General features: G+C 42.6%; 1 protein-coding gene across 1 annotated transcript in view; it reads right to left on the bottom strand.

Moving 5' to 3' along the window:
• RETREG1 (reticulophagy regulator 1) overlaps positions 1-14,477 on the bottom strand; it is a 151,929-nt gene that overhangs the window by 89,729 nt on the left and 47,723 nt on the right. Inside the window, exon 3 of the mRNA XM_047767799.1 lies at positions 12,883-12,913. Within this exon, the coding sequence (XP_047623755.1) occupies positions 12,883-12,913 (31 nt within the window). The remainder of the gene's footprint in view (positions 1-12,882; positions 12,914-14,477) is intronic.

Genomic DNA, 14,477 nt, shown 5'->3' with positions numbered 1-14,477 from the left:
GCTTCATTCTCTTTAGAGGCTCTGGGATAGGATATGCTTCCTTGACTCTTCCACCTTCTAGAGGCTGCCTGTGTTCCTTGGCTCTCGTCTCTGACCACCTGCCTCTCTCCATGAAGACCATTGCCCACCCTGATAATCCAGGATCATCTTTCATCTTAACGATCCACAACTTAATCACAGGTGTGAAGTGCCTCTTGGCACATGTTAGGAAGACAATCACAGGTTCTGGGCAGTAGGGAGTAGAAATCTTTAGTGGGTAGTGGGAGATTATTTAGTTTACAACAAACACTCCGAGGTCCTGAGGACATACTTCCACAGCCTTTTCTTTTGGACACGTTTTTAACAAGCAAGGACTCTGCCCTCAGTATTTCACAGGTCAGGTACTGGTTTACAGACAAACAACGCACAAACAGTCTCCATGCGACTGCAAATTAAGCAGTTTTCTGGGAATCCTGATTCCAGGTTATTGAGAGCTCTGTGGGAGGGGGAAATCCACGCATTTCCATTCATCTCCAAAAGAGGAAAAAGTGCTAAGTCACGGACCAGCAACGGAAGGAGACAGCGGAGGGCACATAATAACATTCAGAAGATTTCTTCAGGCACTGGAGAGAAACACAGTAAAAGGGTGACACACTCAAAACACTACTGAGTTCTTAGAGGCTTCGAACATCAGCTTGTCTCCAGAATGAGAAGCACAGTGATCTGTCATTGTTTTGGGCCACTTGTTTGTGAATTTCCTCCCCATCCAGTCTGTCTTGTCTTCTTTGATGCATCCTATTGCTTCCCTTCGTTCTTGTCCATTTTTCACCCCTCCTACATCAAAATGTGTGTGTAACCAGGCACAGATGTGTACAGATACAGATTCAACCTTTAAGTGGGTTTTCTTATTGTAACTGGAGCGATAGTGATGTGTTTGCCTTGCTGAAAAGTGCAGGCCACAGGGGTAAGTTTCAACAGCAGTCTCAGTAGGCTCAGCTTCTTCAACCCACTGATGGCCCAGCTCTCTCTCGCCCCCTAGTGGTGGCCAGCACTAGAAACACTGCCAAGCGCGCAGAGAAATCATTCTAAAATAGCTGTCAGAGACTAAATATTGGTGCAGATTTTACACAAAAGCCTTCACAAAATCTTACACAAATGTTTTAAAATATACAGTATTCTGGCCTAGAAAACTATTCACTTTATGTGCTAGATATTTACTTTTTAAATTTTTGTGACTGGGGTGCTATCACACAATCAACTGAGAAACTAACAGCAGTGGACAGTCAAGTAAAAAAAGTCCCAAAGTCTGACGAAGAGAGCAAATAAATCAATTGTGGTATAGTCACTCTATGGAGTATTATACAGCTACAAAAAATAAGGAATCACGGCTACAGATAGCAACATGGATTGATCTTTTTGAAAAAGGTTTAGCGTTAAGACACTAGTTCTAGAAGGCTATATAAATATGGTACCATTTTATAGACCTCAAAAATGACATTTTAATATAAGAGACATGTATATGTAATTTAAATATATGTATATTTATACACAATTACATATATTTGCATGTCTATACAAACACACATATATTTTCTTAAAAAGCAAAGGAAAAAAGAACACAAATATCACAACTACACTTGCTTTGGGCCCAGGGTGGGGGTGGCTCGTAGGGTAAGGGAGACACAATAGCATCAGCCCTGGTTGGGGAAAGTTCGTATGTATTTGTTTTATTGTAAGGTCTACAATTTGTATGTTACATATATTCTTCAATATATCAAATACAATCATTTACCAGGTAACTAAGGAGTAGGTACAGCTTCTAGGTTGGATAGACTGATAGCTGACAGATGGACAGATGATAGCTGATAGACCGGCTGACGGAACCCTGGGATGGAGTGTTCAGAAGAGAACACTATGTCTTCTCAGGGTCATTCTTGTTTGAATTATCCAAAGACTATAATTTACAGCACAGGGATAGAGATGTAAGTCTTATTCTGGATGATAAAAAGAGTTTCCAAATTTTACTCCAATAAGCTTTCTTGGGGCAAATCACAAGGATACACATCCAGGCCCTTCACTTGTACCTGTGGCTTAGCCTCAGAAAGGAGGGATTTAAGAACTTTTATCCCACACCCTCAACACCATCTGATCTTGCAAATTCATCATTTTAATTTCTTTTTTTTTTTTTTCATTTTAAGGCCACACCTTCAGCATATGGAAGTTCCCAGGCTAGGGGTCAGATCAGAGCTGCAACTGGCAGCCTACACCACAGCCACAGCAACACCAGATCCAAGCTGCCTCTGTGACCTACACCACAGCTCACGGCAACACCAGATCCTTAACCCTCTGAGCAAGGCCAGGGATCGAACCTGCATCCTTACAGATACTAGTTGGGTTCTTAGCCCACTGAGCCACAACAGGAACTCGCATCATGTTAATTTCTTCCTTAATAATACATTAATAATTTTTCTTTGCCCCAATCTTACAAGGTTTAGTACCAAGCAACCCTTGGGCTGGTCAGGGCCCCCTGTAGTGCCTCTGATATATTCCTGAGGCTCCAGCCCCTCCTTTGAGCCCCTCCCTGACTGCTTCTCTGGACTCTGGCCCTGACTAGAGCTCTGTAACCAGCCCTGTTTCTGGATAGAAGTTCAGGAGCCAGAGCCCTGTTGTGAACTGAATCCCTGAAATGGTGGGTCACCTTCCACACTCACTGTCACAGGCCTCACCCTGCCTGTTGGACCCTCGCCCCTTTCACTGAACATCTTCCATCTCCCTTCATGTTAAAGGCTATGCATGTTCATTATAGGGGGAAAATGTAATAAGGATAAACAAACTCAAGAAAATGAAAACCACCCATCTTGCCCTCACACAGAGCTACCAGACATGCACCAAGACATAACTGTAGTGTACTGTGCATTATAACCCCCTGCAATACTTTCAATCTATACTTTTCTTAGAATTTGCAATAAATAATACATTTTCATATCCCTAAATACTCTTTTATAACATGATCTTAATGAGCTCCAGTTACTATAGCTGCATTAAAAAAAAAATTACTGGTATTAAAAAAAAATCAGGAGTTCCCGTGGTGGCGCAGTGGTTAGCAAATCTGACTAGGAACCATGAGGTTGCGGGTTCGATCCCTGCCCTTGCTCAGTGGGTTAAGGATCTGGCATTGCTGTGAGCTGTGGTGTAGGTCGCAGACGCAGCTCGGATCCCACGTTGCTAGGCCGGCAGCTGCAGCTCCGATTGGACCCCTAGCCTGGAAATCTCCATATGCCATGGTTGTGACTCTAGAAAAGGCAAAAAGACAAAAAAAAAATCACCCTCATATACGGCTCTGCCCCAGGGCCTTTGCACTTGCTATTCTCACAGCCTAGAAGCTCTTGATCCAGACACAATTCACACCCTTACCTCCTTCAAGTCTTCACTCAAAAAATCTTCTTCAGTAAAGTCTTTCCTAAGCACTTGATTACAACTTGATGTTCACTGCCCACCCTCCCACTCCCTGATCCCCTCTCCTGTTTTAGTTTCCCTTAAACATGGCTCACCACCTAACATTACATATTGTAGCAATTTATTCATTTGCTGGCTCACTCACTAGACTATGACCTCCAGGAGGACAGAATTGTTTGTTTTGCTTTTTGTTTAATTCCATAATTGCCTAGAAGTACTGGCAATAAAGGCACTCAGTAAACATTTGTTGAAAGGATGAATGAACAAATACATATATAGTTTTCCGAAAGGACTAGAAAAAAATAAACAAAATTGAAAGTGTGTTTAATTTATGGGGATTATAAGATTTTTAGTTTTATTTTTTATAAGTTCCCTATATTTTCAGTTTTTTTTTTTTGTCTTTTTGTCTTCTTTCCAGGGCCGCACTGGTGGCATATGCAGGTTCCCAGGCTAGAGGTCTAATCGGAGCTGTAGCCGCTGGCCTATGCCAGAGCCACAGCAATGCCAGATCTGAGTCAAGTCTGGGACCTACACCACAGCTCACAGCAACACCAGATCCTTAACCCACTGAGCGAGGCCAGGGATCGAACCCGCAACCTCATGGTTCCTAGTCGGATTCATTAACCACTGAGCCACGACAGGAACTCCCATATTTTCAGTTTTCTAAATTATCATGTATCACTTTAAAAATCAGGGAAAAAGTTATGTTTTAAATACTGCTAGGCAAATATGACTATAAATATTGTTTTGGAATAAAGAAGAGAGAGAGGAAGAGAAAGACAGAGAGAGAGACATAAAGACAAATAGAGAGACAGAGCCTTCAACTATCTATGAAGTCTTAATTTATGGTGAAATAATCACAACATAGGCCGAGGCAAGTTAAGAGAAATATTAAATAACTACCTATTATTCTTCCTTCTCTGATAATTTAAATTTATTGAGGCAAGAACATTATTAGGTAACAATTGGTCCAGCTTAATTATTTTATATCTTTATAAGTGAACTGCATTCTCAAATCCTTAACAATGCAGGATCCAATACCTAATCAAACCTAATAAGCAAGGGGGTTAAGTGAATCTAAAAACAATGATCACAGCTGGAATTTTCATTTGTTACCAACTGGCTATACACAACTAAGGTGCTACCATAGAAAAAAAATTTAGGAGTTCCCACTGTGGCTCAACGGTAACAAACCCAACAAGTATCATGAAGATGCAGGTTCGATCTCCAGCCTCGCACAGTAGGTTGGGGATCTGGCGTTGCAGATATGGGCTTGGATCCTGCATTGCTGTGGCTGTGGTGAAGGCTGGCAGCTGTAGCTCTGACTGCATCCCTGGCCTGGGAACTTCCATATGCTGCAGGTGTGGAAAAGAAAAGAGAAAAGAAAAGAAAAGCCTTTTTATTTATGCAAAGATGAAGTAGCTCTAAAATAATGGGGGGGGTGATTGAACTCATGTTAAGTAAGATTATAGAATTATATTAATTTAAAAGAATATCAAAAATTATCAAAACCAAAAATGATAAATTATAATAAACTATAACACTGAGTGCTTTTCACTTAGGAATCCTGAGAATTAAGTCATTCAGGGGTCACCTAGGGGCTGATGCTCACAGACTCGCAGAGAGCCTGACCTCTGGTTTTCTGCCCACATTTTAACTTGATAAATCTGCCTGAGTACAAAGATTTCACATGAAAGGAATGAACAGCCAGGAACAGTTCCAATAATTTATCACCTTTGCCAGTGAAACTAGTGGGCTATGAAATGTACTTCCTGTTTTATTTTCTTTATTTTTTTTTGAGGTTTAGTTGATGTACAATACAAGTTACAGATGTACAATAGAGTGACTCGCAGCTTTTAAAAGTTATACTCCACTTGCAGTTATCATATAAAACATTGGCTATATTCCCTGCATTGTACAAGCTATATCCTTGTATCTTATTTATTTTATTTATTTATTTTTTTTTTTTTTTGTCTTTTTTTGTTGTTGTTGTTGTTGCTATTTCTTGGGCCGCTCCCGCGGCATATGGAGGTTCCCAGGCTAGGGGTCAAATCGGAGCTGTAGCCACTGGCCTATGCCAGAGCTACAGCAACGCGGGATCCGAGCCGCGTCTGCAACCTACACCACAGCTCACGGCAACGCCAGATCGTTAACCCACTGAGCAAGGGCAGGGACCGAACCCGCAACCTCATGGTTCCTAGTCGGATTCGTTAACCACTGCGCCACGACGGGAACTCCTTATTTATTTTATACATAATATTTTGTACTTCCTGTTTCATTTCACTTAATTTATTTCTGGGCCAGGCCCGTGGCATGTGGAAGTTCTCAGGCCAGGGATCGAACCTGAACCACAGCAGCGATCCAGGCCACTGCAGTGACAACACCAGAACCTCAACCTACTGCTCCCCGAGAGAACTCACTTTATTTTTAATGCCTAAGAAATACATCAGTTGCTGTTGTGAAGATGCTTGTCAATCTCAGGGAGGCCTTTTAGTTTAATGGACTTCTGAGCGAAAAGAACAGCCCTTAAATGTCCGGCATGAGGTATTTTTAAAAATGCAACATTTTTTGATGCCAGGACACTACCTTCGATGAAGAACGAAGACGCAGAACTAGACCTCTCATTGGCCTCGAACGACTTTACAAACTGCTGGTGGTCCTGTGTTCCATACTTGTCTTCAATGGGTCTGATTGTCAAAGGATAACTTTTTAAAAAATGAGCACAACAGACTGGAATCCGGATGGGGAGCTCTGAGAAAATTTCAGACCACAGCGCAGAAGCTCTGGCCAGGGTTCACCATCTCTCAGTCGTTGAATGGGCCCGTTCTTTCCCAAGGGAGAGGAATAACAGGGCTTCGCCTCTCCATTGTGCAGTATATGACTACAGAATTGTGCTCAATTATTATTTTTGAAAAAAAGGAATAAAAGGCCTATTCGGATTCCTCTGTTGCAGGGTGGGGGCTTTCAAGAGGTGCTTCGCCTCCAAGCTGGCCCAGACAACTCCAGCTAAAGACATCCCCCAGCACAGATATACTTCTGCTAAAATTGAGCATATTCTGGATTTCAGTGAATATTTTCTTTCCGAAGAAAAGAATTTTTCATTTAATTCAAACAAATGCACCCTTCATAGCAAGACTTTCTTTTAAAACTCATGGAGATGTGACTCCCTTATTACGGGTTTGGCTGAAATTTTAAAATACAGCTTCTAATAGTGTGCCTTACTAGAAAAGTGACAAAATGCAAGTTACAATGTGATGTTAGACACTTTTGAAAATACTAAACCTGTAAAGTGTAGTAGGCTCAATGCATGAGCTAGCTCTGTGCCTAATAGGAAAGAAAGAAAACTTTTCAGCTACCACATGACTATTTAATGCTTTTTACTTGGTAATTCATTCTGTCTATGGAATCGTGATGAGTAATGATGATCATAAACATAAAAAACGCAGTTTTCACACAAAATTCTAATCCACAGAGGAGACAATTCAGCAATTGCTAGTTGACTTTTCACTTTTAACACAAGCATAATGTTGTGTCAAGGATTTAATTAATTAGACAGCTCTTACTTAAGTGCTCCAATTCGTTCTGGGGTTCTGAGCTGAGGCAAGCTTAGGATGTGGGGTTTATAAGCAACTCTTGGCTCTTTTTCTCCAGCCAAAAAAAAAAAGACCCAGCTTGAATGGTTTGACTGTCAGTTATGTGGAAATTGACCAAAGGCAAAAATGGCATTTCATCCACAAACTGGGGCCACAGAATTACTTCTCTTGAGGGTAGGTTGTGGGGTGGGAGGGTAGAGGAGGGCAGTGGGAGAAAAAGAGAGAGAGAGAGAGAAAGAGAGAGAGCTCAGAGGAGGAGTGCTGGAATTTGACCAAGCTGGAGGCAAAAAGCCCACAGCCCTTGCTAATCCCTGCTGGCTCTAGAAAGTCTGACCCTGTTAATTCTCTGCTGCGCCCCCTCAAGAGTCCGCTCAAGGTGAGGCAAAGTAGGCCTGATGCCCTTGTTACATCCTTGAAAAGCCCTTCCCCGCTTCCCATGGAGGACCCCAGTCGAGGCATCGGGAAGCTGGGGATGAGGGTGTGAAAATCCCAGAGCTCTCCACCTTACTTTCCAAAATCTGTGGCATCTATGAAAACGCTATATTTTCTGTAAATTGACACTGGATATTAAAACAGGATTTATGAAGAGAATGGCTCCTGCATCTGGGTTATAATGTACAAAACAAAGAACTGGGGAAAGAAATTTTGAATAATCAGTATTTCTTTCTAATTTATACTTACTGAGAAAAACCAGGCCAAACTGAAACCCATTTTATGTTTCTGATGTAATGGGCCCAATTTCTCCTTTGTTAACAGGCTTTTTATTTGGCCACAGTCACATGAGAATAAGAGCTATGATGATATCAGGGATCAGATTTCATCCCAGCACTAGGAGTGAGTCAGTCACAGAAGATGTTAATTTGGTTTGGTTGACAGACCGCTCTGTATAAATCCTGTTCAGATTGGTCAGGGCTTTCTGACCTTTAAAGAAAAAGGTCGAGCACGAGCCCTTCTCCAAACTCACCCACTGACAAAAACACTTGGAGAAAATGAACTTTCTGGGTGCAAAAACTGAAATATGAATGGCTTCTGATTAAAACTATCCAATTTTTGAGTTCCCGTCATGGCTCAGCAGTTAACAAACCCGACTAGGATCCATGAGGATGTGGGTTCAATCCCTCACCTCCCTCAGTGGGTTGAGGATCCAGTGCTGCCATGAGCTGTGGTGTAGGTCGCAGACGTGGCTCGGATCCCAAGTTGCTGTGGCTATGCTGTAGGCCGACAGCTGTAGCTCTGATTGGACCCCTGGCCTGGGAACCTCCATATGCCTCAGATCCAGCCCTAAAAAGCAAAATAAATAAATAAATTAAACTACCCAATTTTTATTGTTGATAACATCAGAAATTCGACGGTGGCATTACTCTTCTTTATTAGTTCAGTGCGACATGTCATGCTTAGGAATCCCTTTCCTGTACATACACACCACCATCTTCATGCTCAATTTTGCAGGAAACACTTGAAGCCTAGCTGACAACAGCAAATTGTCCTGGCATCTGTGAAATAACCCATTAGGATTATAGGAAGAAAAAAATATTCCTTTTTCCCCCAGTTTTACTGAGATATAATTGACATATAAGATTGTATAAGTTTAAAGTATATCATAGAACTTGACAGATGCCCACATTGAGAAACAATTACCACAATGGGTAGTTTATACATCCTTCAATTCAGATAATCACTTTTTTTTTTTTTTTTTTGGCCATCCTTGTTGCATGTGGAGGTCCCCGGCCAGGGATCCAACTTGCGCCATAGCAGCAACCCAAGCCACAGCAGTGACAATGCCAGATCCTTACCTTAACCTGCTGCGCCACCAGTGAACTTCAATAATGACTATTTTAGTGTGGCGGTGGGAGGACATTTAAGATCTACTGTCTGAGCCACTTTCATTAAACAAGACGATACTGTTATGCTAACTCCAGTCACCCTGTCATTAAGCTCCCAGAACTCATTCCTACTACAACTAGAGGTGTGTGCCCGTTGACCAACCTCATCTCCTCGCTTCCACCCTCAGCCCCTGGCAACTACCAATCGACTCTGTTTGTTTAATAGCGACTTTTTCAGATTTCACATATAAGTGCAAGCAGACAGTATCTGTCTTTCTCTGTCTGACTTATTTCACTAAGCATCATGCTCTCCAGGTTCACCCAGGATGTCACAAATGGCAGAATTTCCTTATTTTTTAATGGCCGAATAATATTTAGCTGAATAATGGCTGCATATTAATAATACTCCACAATAATGTGGAGTATAATTTTCTTTATCAATTCATCCATTAGTGCACACTGAGTTGTTTCCATGTCCTGGCTCTTGTGAATGATGCTGCAATGAACGTTGGGGGCGGGTGTGGACATCACTTCAAGACAATGATTTTATCCCCTCAGATCTGCACCTAGGAGTGGAGTTACTGGACCATGTGAACGTTTTATTTTTAATTTTTTGAGCAACTTCCACACTGTTTTCCACAGTAGCTGCACCAATTTACATTCCTACCAAGAGTGCACAAGAGTTCTCTTTTCAAGAAGCTCTTTTTGAATGTAAAAGCTCTACAGTGGCAATTTGAAGGTAGAAAGCTCCATTGTTTCATCACCTTTTGAATGAACTTCATGTCCCTTGAACAAGCGCCATGGAAAAAGGCCTGGTCCATTCTGAGACTGAGCACAAACCACTAGAGAAGTGCTGGGAAGAGGAAAAACGCCAAGCCTGGCTGACAGGCCTGGGAATCCAGCTGTGCAGGCTGCGATGGGGATAAGGGGATGGGCGTGTTGATTTCCAACTACAGCCCAGTGAGCGCGGGTTTCTGAGCTCAGCACCTCATACCTTGGAAGTGCAAAGACCCTCATCCCACCTGCCTTCCATGAGCAGAACAGCACCCCTTCTGCCTGCAAAGGTTCTCCTATCTAGCTGTCACTGGATTTTATTCTCAAAACAAGGTGGTTTTGAATTTTTCAATGTTAAAAACACAGCACTATCCAGTACCAGATGCCAAGAATCACTGCAGACAACAAGCCAAATCATCATCAAAGAAATTAGAGGAAAACATACTTTAATTTCACATCTCCAAGATGATAAACAGAAAGCCAAATGAAATTGCATGATGGAAAATGCAGAGGACAAATTTCAGAAAGTTTCCCTTCTAGTGTGAATTAAATCCCTTTGAAAGAGGCACTGGCCAAACAAAAGGTAAAAGGATCACAATATGAAAGGAAAACTAAACCCCCTCAAAGCACATCACAGACTTTTTAGACGTGGAAGGGATCTTTGAGAGGATTCTCTCTCTCTTTTTTTTTCTGCTTTTCAGAGCCGCACCTGCGGCATGGAAGTTTCCAGGCTAAGTGTTGAACTGGAGCTGCAGCTGGTGGCCTTACACTACAGCCACAGCAATGCAAGATCCAAGCCATGTTTATGACCTATACCACAGTTCACAGCAACGCCAGATCCTTAACCCACTGAGAGAGGCCAGGGATCAAACACACATCCTCATGGATACCAGTTGGGTTCCTTACTGCTGAGCCACAACAGGAACTCCATGATTCTGTCTCTTACCTCCTCATTCAGCAGATGAGAAAACTGAGGTCAAGAGGAGGAGGAAACTTGGCAGGATCACTAGCTGCAGGGTGGAGACCAGGATGGAAAATCAGCTGTATCTGAATATCTATCTGGGTGATTCTGAAGTGAATGAGACCGTTCCTAAAAAAGGCTATTTCCAGGACCATGGCTGCTCTGAGGGCACACAGGCACCTCCCTAAAGGAGAGGAATATGATACATCTTAAGAATGTCATATTATAAGGAGCTACCCATGCCCTGACCAAAGCCAGTGTTGGCAAAATGAGATCCTTGGTCCTGCTGTGCTCACTAATGGCTAATATTTTTTCCAAAACCTTATCAAACCCGCCAATAGTTTCTAGGTTACGTGCACAGAGGAGAGTCTCCCAGACAACTTGCAGCTATTTCAGAAGGGTTGTGGATGGCAAGGGCACCAGTAGAGGGGGCCATGCCTTGACCAGCAAACTGAGTACCAGTAAATCTGAAAGAACACTTCATGAAAGGGCTTTTAAAATTCCTCTGAAATTAGGAGTTTCCATTGTGACTCAGTGTGGGTTGAGGACCCACATTGTCTCTGTCAGGATACAGATTCAATCCCTGGCCTCACTCAGTCGGTTAAGGATCTGGGGTTGCCACAAGCTGTGGCGTGTGTCACTGATGTGTCTCAGATCCACTGTGGCCATGGCTGTGGCACAGGCCTCAGCTGTAGCTCAGATTCAACCCTTGGCCCAGGAACTTCCATATGCCACAGGTGCAGCCCTAAAAAGAAAAAAAAAAATTCCTCTGAAATCACACTAGCTCACTTGGTCAAACCTTCACCCAATCAGAATTAGGGAGCACGTGCAGTATCTTCACCTGACAAATAGGAAAACACCTACAGAGAAAGCTTAAGACATTTATCCAAGGAAGCCCTGTATGTCTCTGGGGCAGGACGGAGCCAGGCCCAGTCCTACCAGGCCAGGGTGGGTCTGTGCCTGGAGGATCAGGTTTTCCTCCTTAGAGCCTGTGTCTCGCTCTGCTGAGTCTCTTGGCAAGTACCTTCTGCTCATGAAAATCTGGGCTCCAAAATGAGGGAACAAGCCTTTGTACCTGAAATAAGCATTATTTACATAAGCACAGCCTTTAAGGGTATATTATATTAAATACCAGGTAATGGATTCTTCATGAATTTTTAAAGGCATTCTTGTTTCCTTTCTGAGCCTTCATTGCATGCTGTCCACTTGGGTGAAGTCGAGCACTCAACCGTCCCTCTTTCAGGAATACTAGTTGTTTCTTTTTTATGACCAAACCCACAGCATACAGAAGTTCCCAGGCCAGGGACTGAATCTGAACCACAGCTGTGACCTACGCCATAGCTGCAACACTGAATCGTTTAACCCATTGCGCTGGGCTGGGGATCAAACTCGAACCTCCACAGCAACCTGAGCTACTGCAGTTGGATTCTTAAACCAATGTACCACAGTGGGAACTCCAACAAGGATATATATATTTTTTGGTGGCACCCTCGCATGCAGAATTTCCCAGGTCAGGGTTTGAGCCCATGCCACAGCAGTGACAACACTGGATCTTTAACTCACTAGGCCAGCAGGGAGCTCCACAAGGATATTTTTAAGGCAGACTTTAAACAAATAACTATAAGAATTTGTTTTACTGGAATATTAATCCTTACATTTTCTTCCTTTGCCACTTCTCCTATGCACAGTTGGGGATGTTAGTTATGTCCCCTCATCAACTGCCCAGCTCCTTTTCCTTCCATGTGGCAACAGTGCCTTTACTTCAGGATGGGGGACGGCAAATGAAAAAGGAACTGATTTTCCTGTGGCTGGGCAAGGAGCCCTGAGGCTGGTGGACATTCGCTGCAGCATCCTGCCTAACAGTGTCTCTCCCCTCCTCTTTATTCCCCCACCCCAGAGTTCTCTGAACTGACAGCCTGGTTAATGTTCCGGAATGTTCCGGCAGAGTTCCGTGACTCAGTGTGACCCTGTTCTTCCACTGTAGCAGTGTTGCTCATGCCCCAAATGAGGTCTGAAAGGAAATCCCCAATGAAAACAACCCCCCTTCCTCACACATTAAGACACTCAGACATGCAGGTGGCCCAATACTACAGCAAGACATGAACTCTTTCCTAGAACGAGTCCCAATTTTATCCTTGTCCTCAATCCGACTGTATTTTTCTTTATCTTCCCACTTTCATAGATTACTATTGTAAATCTTGTCACAAAACTATGATTTCAGAGATGCATCTCAGAGGCCCAGTCCCTCCCCCATCTGCCCTCCATTAGCTTGTAGCATCAAGAGGAAGTCCCCTACCTTTCGCTGAGGCTTCTCCACAGCTGTGCACCTGCAACAGAAGTAAATATGAGACATGAATGGAGGTCTTTTCCTCTTGAGGCATTTCTCAACTTAGAAATAGTTCTGAGGAGTTCCCGTCGTGGCGCAGTGGTTAATGAATCCGACTAGGAACCATGAGGTTGCAGGTTCGATCCCTGGCCTTGCTCAGTGGGTTAAGGATCCGGCGTTGCCATGAGCTGTGGTGTAGGTTGCAGATGCGGCTCGAATCCCATGTTGCTGTGGCTCTGGTGTAGGCCAGCGGCTACAGCTCCAATTCGACCCCTAGCCTGGGAACCTCCATATGCCACGGGAGCGGCTCAAGAAAAGGCAAAAAGACAAAAAAAAAAAAGAAAGAAAGAAAGAAAGAAATAGTTCTGAGCTATTTAAAAAGGAACGCTTAGATCTCTAGAAACTATCAAATCATACAGAGTATACCTCTGGTACCACAACTCATTCAGGCAAATGGTCCACAACTATTGAGATTCTACCAGATGCGAAACACTAGGACAGGTACCACGGGAGAAAGAACCAAATAACACGTGGCCCTGCCTTGGGTACTGTACTGTCTGTCCCATGAGGCAGAGAGAATCTGTGCTCCGGTAAATGTAAAGGCCCCAAGGTAGGTGGTATAGGAACTCTACAAGAAACATAAACTATGGCAGTCTGGGGAGGAAAAAAAAAATGTGCTAGTCATGAAAGCACCAATCATGGAGGTGGTATTTATGGTGAGCTTTGAAATGACAAAGGGGAACTGAAACAGCTGCTTTTTGAGAAAGGAGATTTTTATCTATTCATTCTTTAGGTGTTTTGAGTTTATAACTAGGCTTAAATGTTATATATATATTATATATATACTAATATATATTATTTATAACATATACGTAAAGGATATATATATCCCTAGATCTCGGTTATTCAGCTAATTCTCCAATGACTTTCTTCATTGGACTATGTCTTGACACTATACTCCCAGTTACCAGCTCTTATGAAGTTCAGTCAAAGAAACAGCCATAGGGTGGTTGCTGCCTTTTCCATCAAACAAATGCCAAATATGCTGTCACTTTCATTCTTCAGTAACCCCTCTCAAAGATTTATGTGATACATTCTTCTTAAAATTTAGCCCCAGGAAAAACTGCTTGTCTCCTTTAATCACATTATTAGAATTGCTCGATTGATCTGGTTTCCCTTTTTGCTTTGGCTGCCAGTAAGCACAGGGGTAAATATGTCCCAATTATGGTCATCAAGTTGGACTCCTTCTACTAGTCCTCTTTTAAACAGTCTTACTTTTCATGTTCCTTATAAGCTGCCTCAAATATTTTGGCATTAGATGGCATATCAAAACAAAGCAAATAACTCAAAAGAACCTAAGAAATTATAAGCACTGGTGACATGCCAAATAAAGTTGGAAAGCTGGATAGATTAAACTCTAGCAGCAGCAGCTCACCTTGTTATAGGACATTTCTCTGATAACACTGAAGCTGAGAGTGGAGAAAGTAGCTAACATTATGGTTTGTTTTCTTATTAAAACTGGAAAAAATAATACAGTAAGTAAGATATGAAAGCCATCTAAGTGC

Source organism: Phacochoerus africanus, chromosome 1, assembly GCF_016906955.1.
Source record: "Phacochoerus africanus isolate WHEZ1 chromosome 1, ROS_Pafr_v1, whole genome shotgun sequence".
Lineage (NCBI taxonomy): Eukaryota > Metazoa > Chordata > Mammalia > Artiodactyla > Suidae > Phacochoerus > Phacochoerus africanus.
This window is presented reverse-complemented; position numbering and strand designations above follow the sequence as displayed.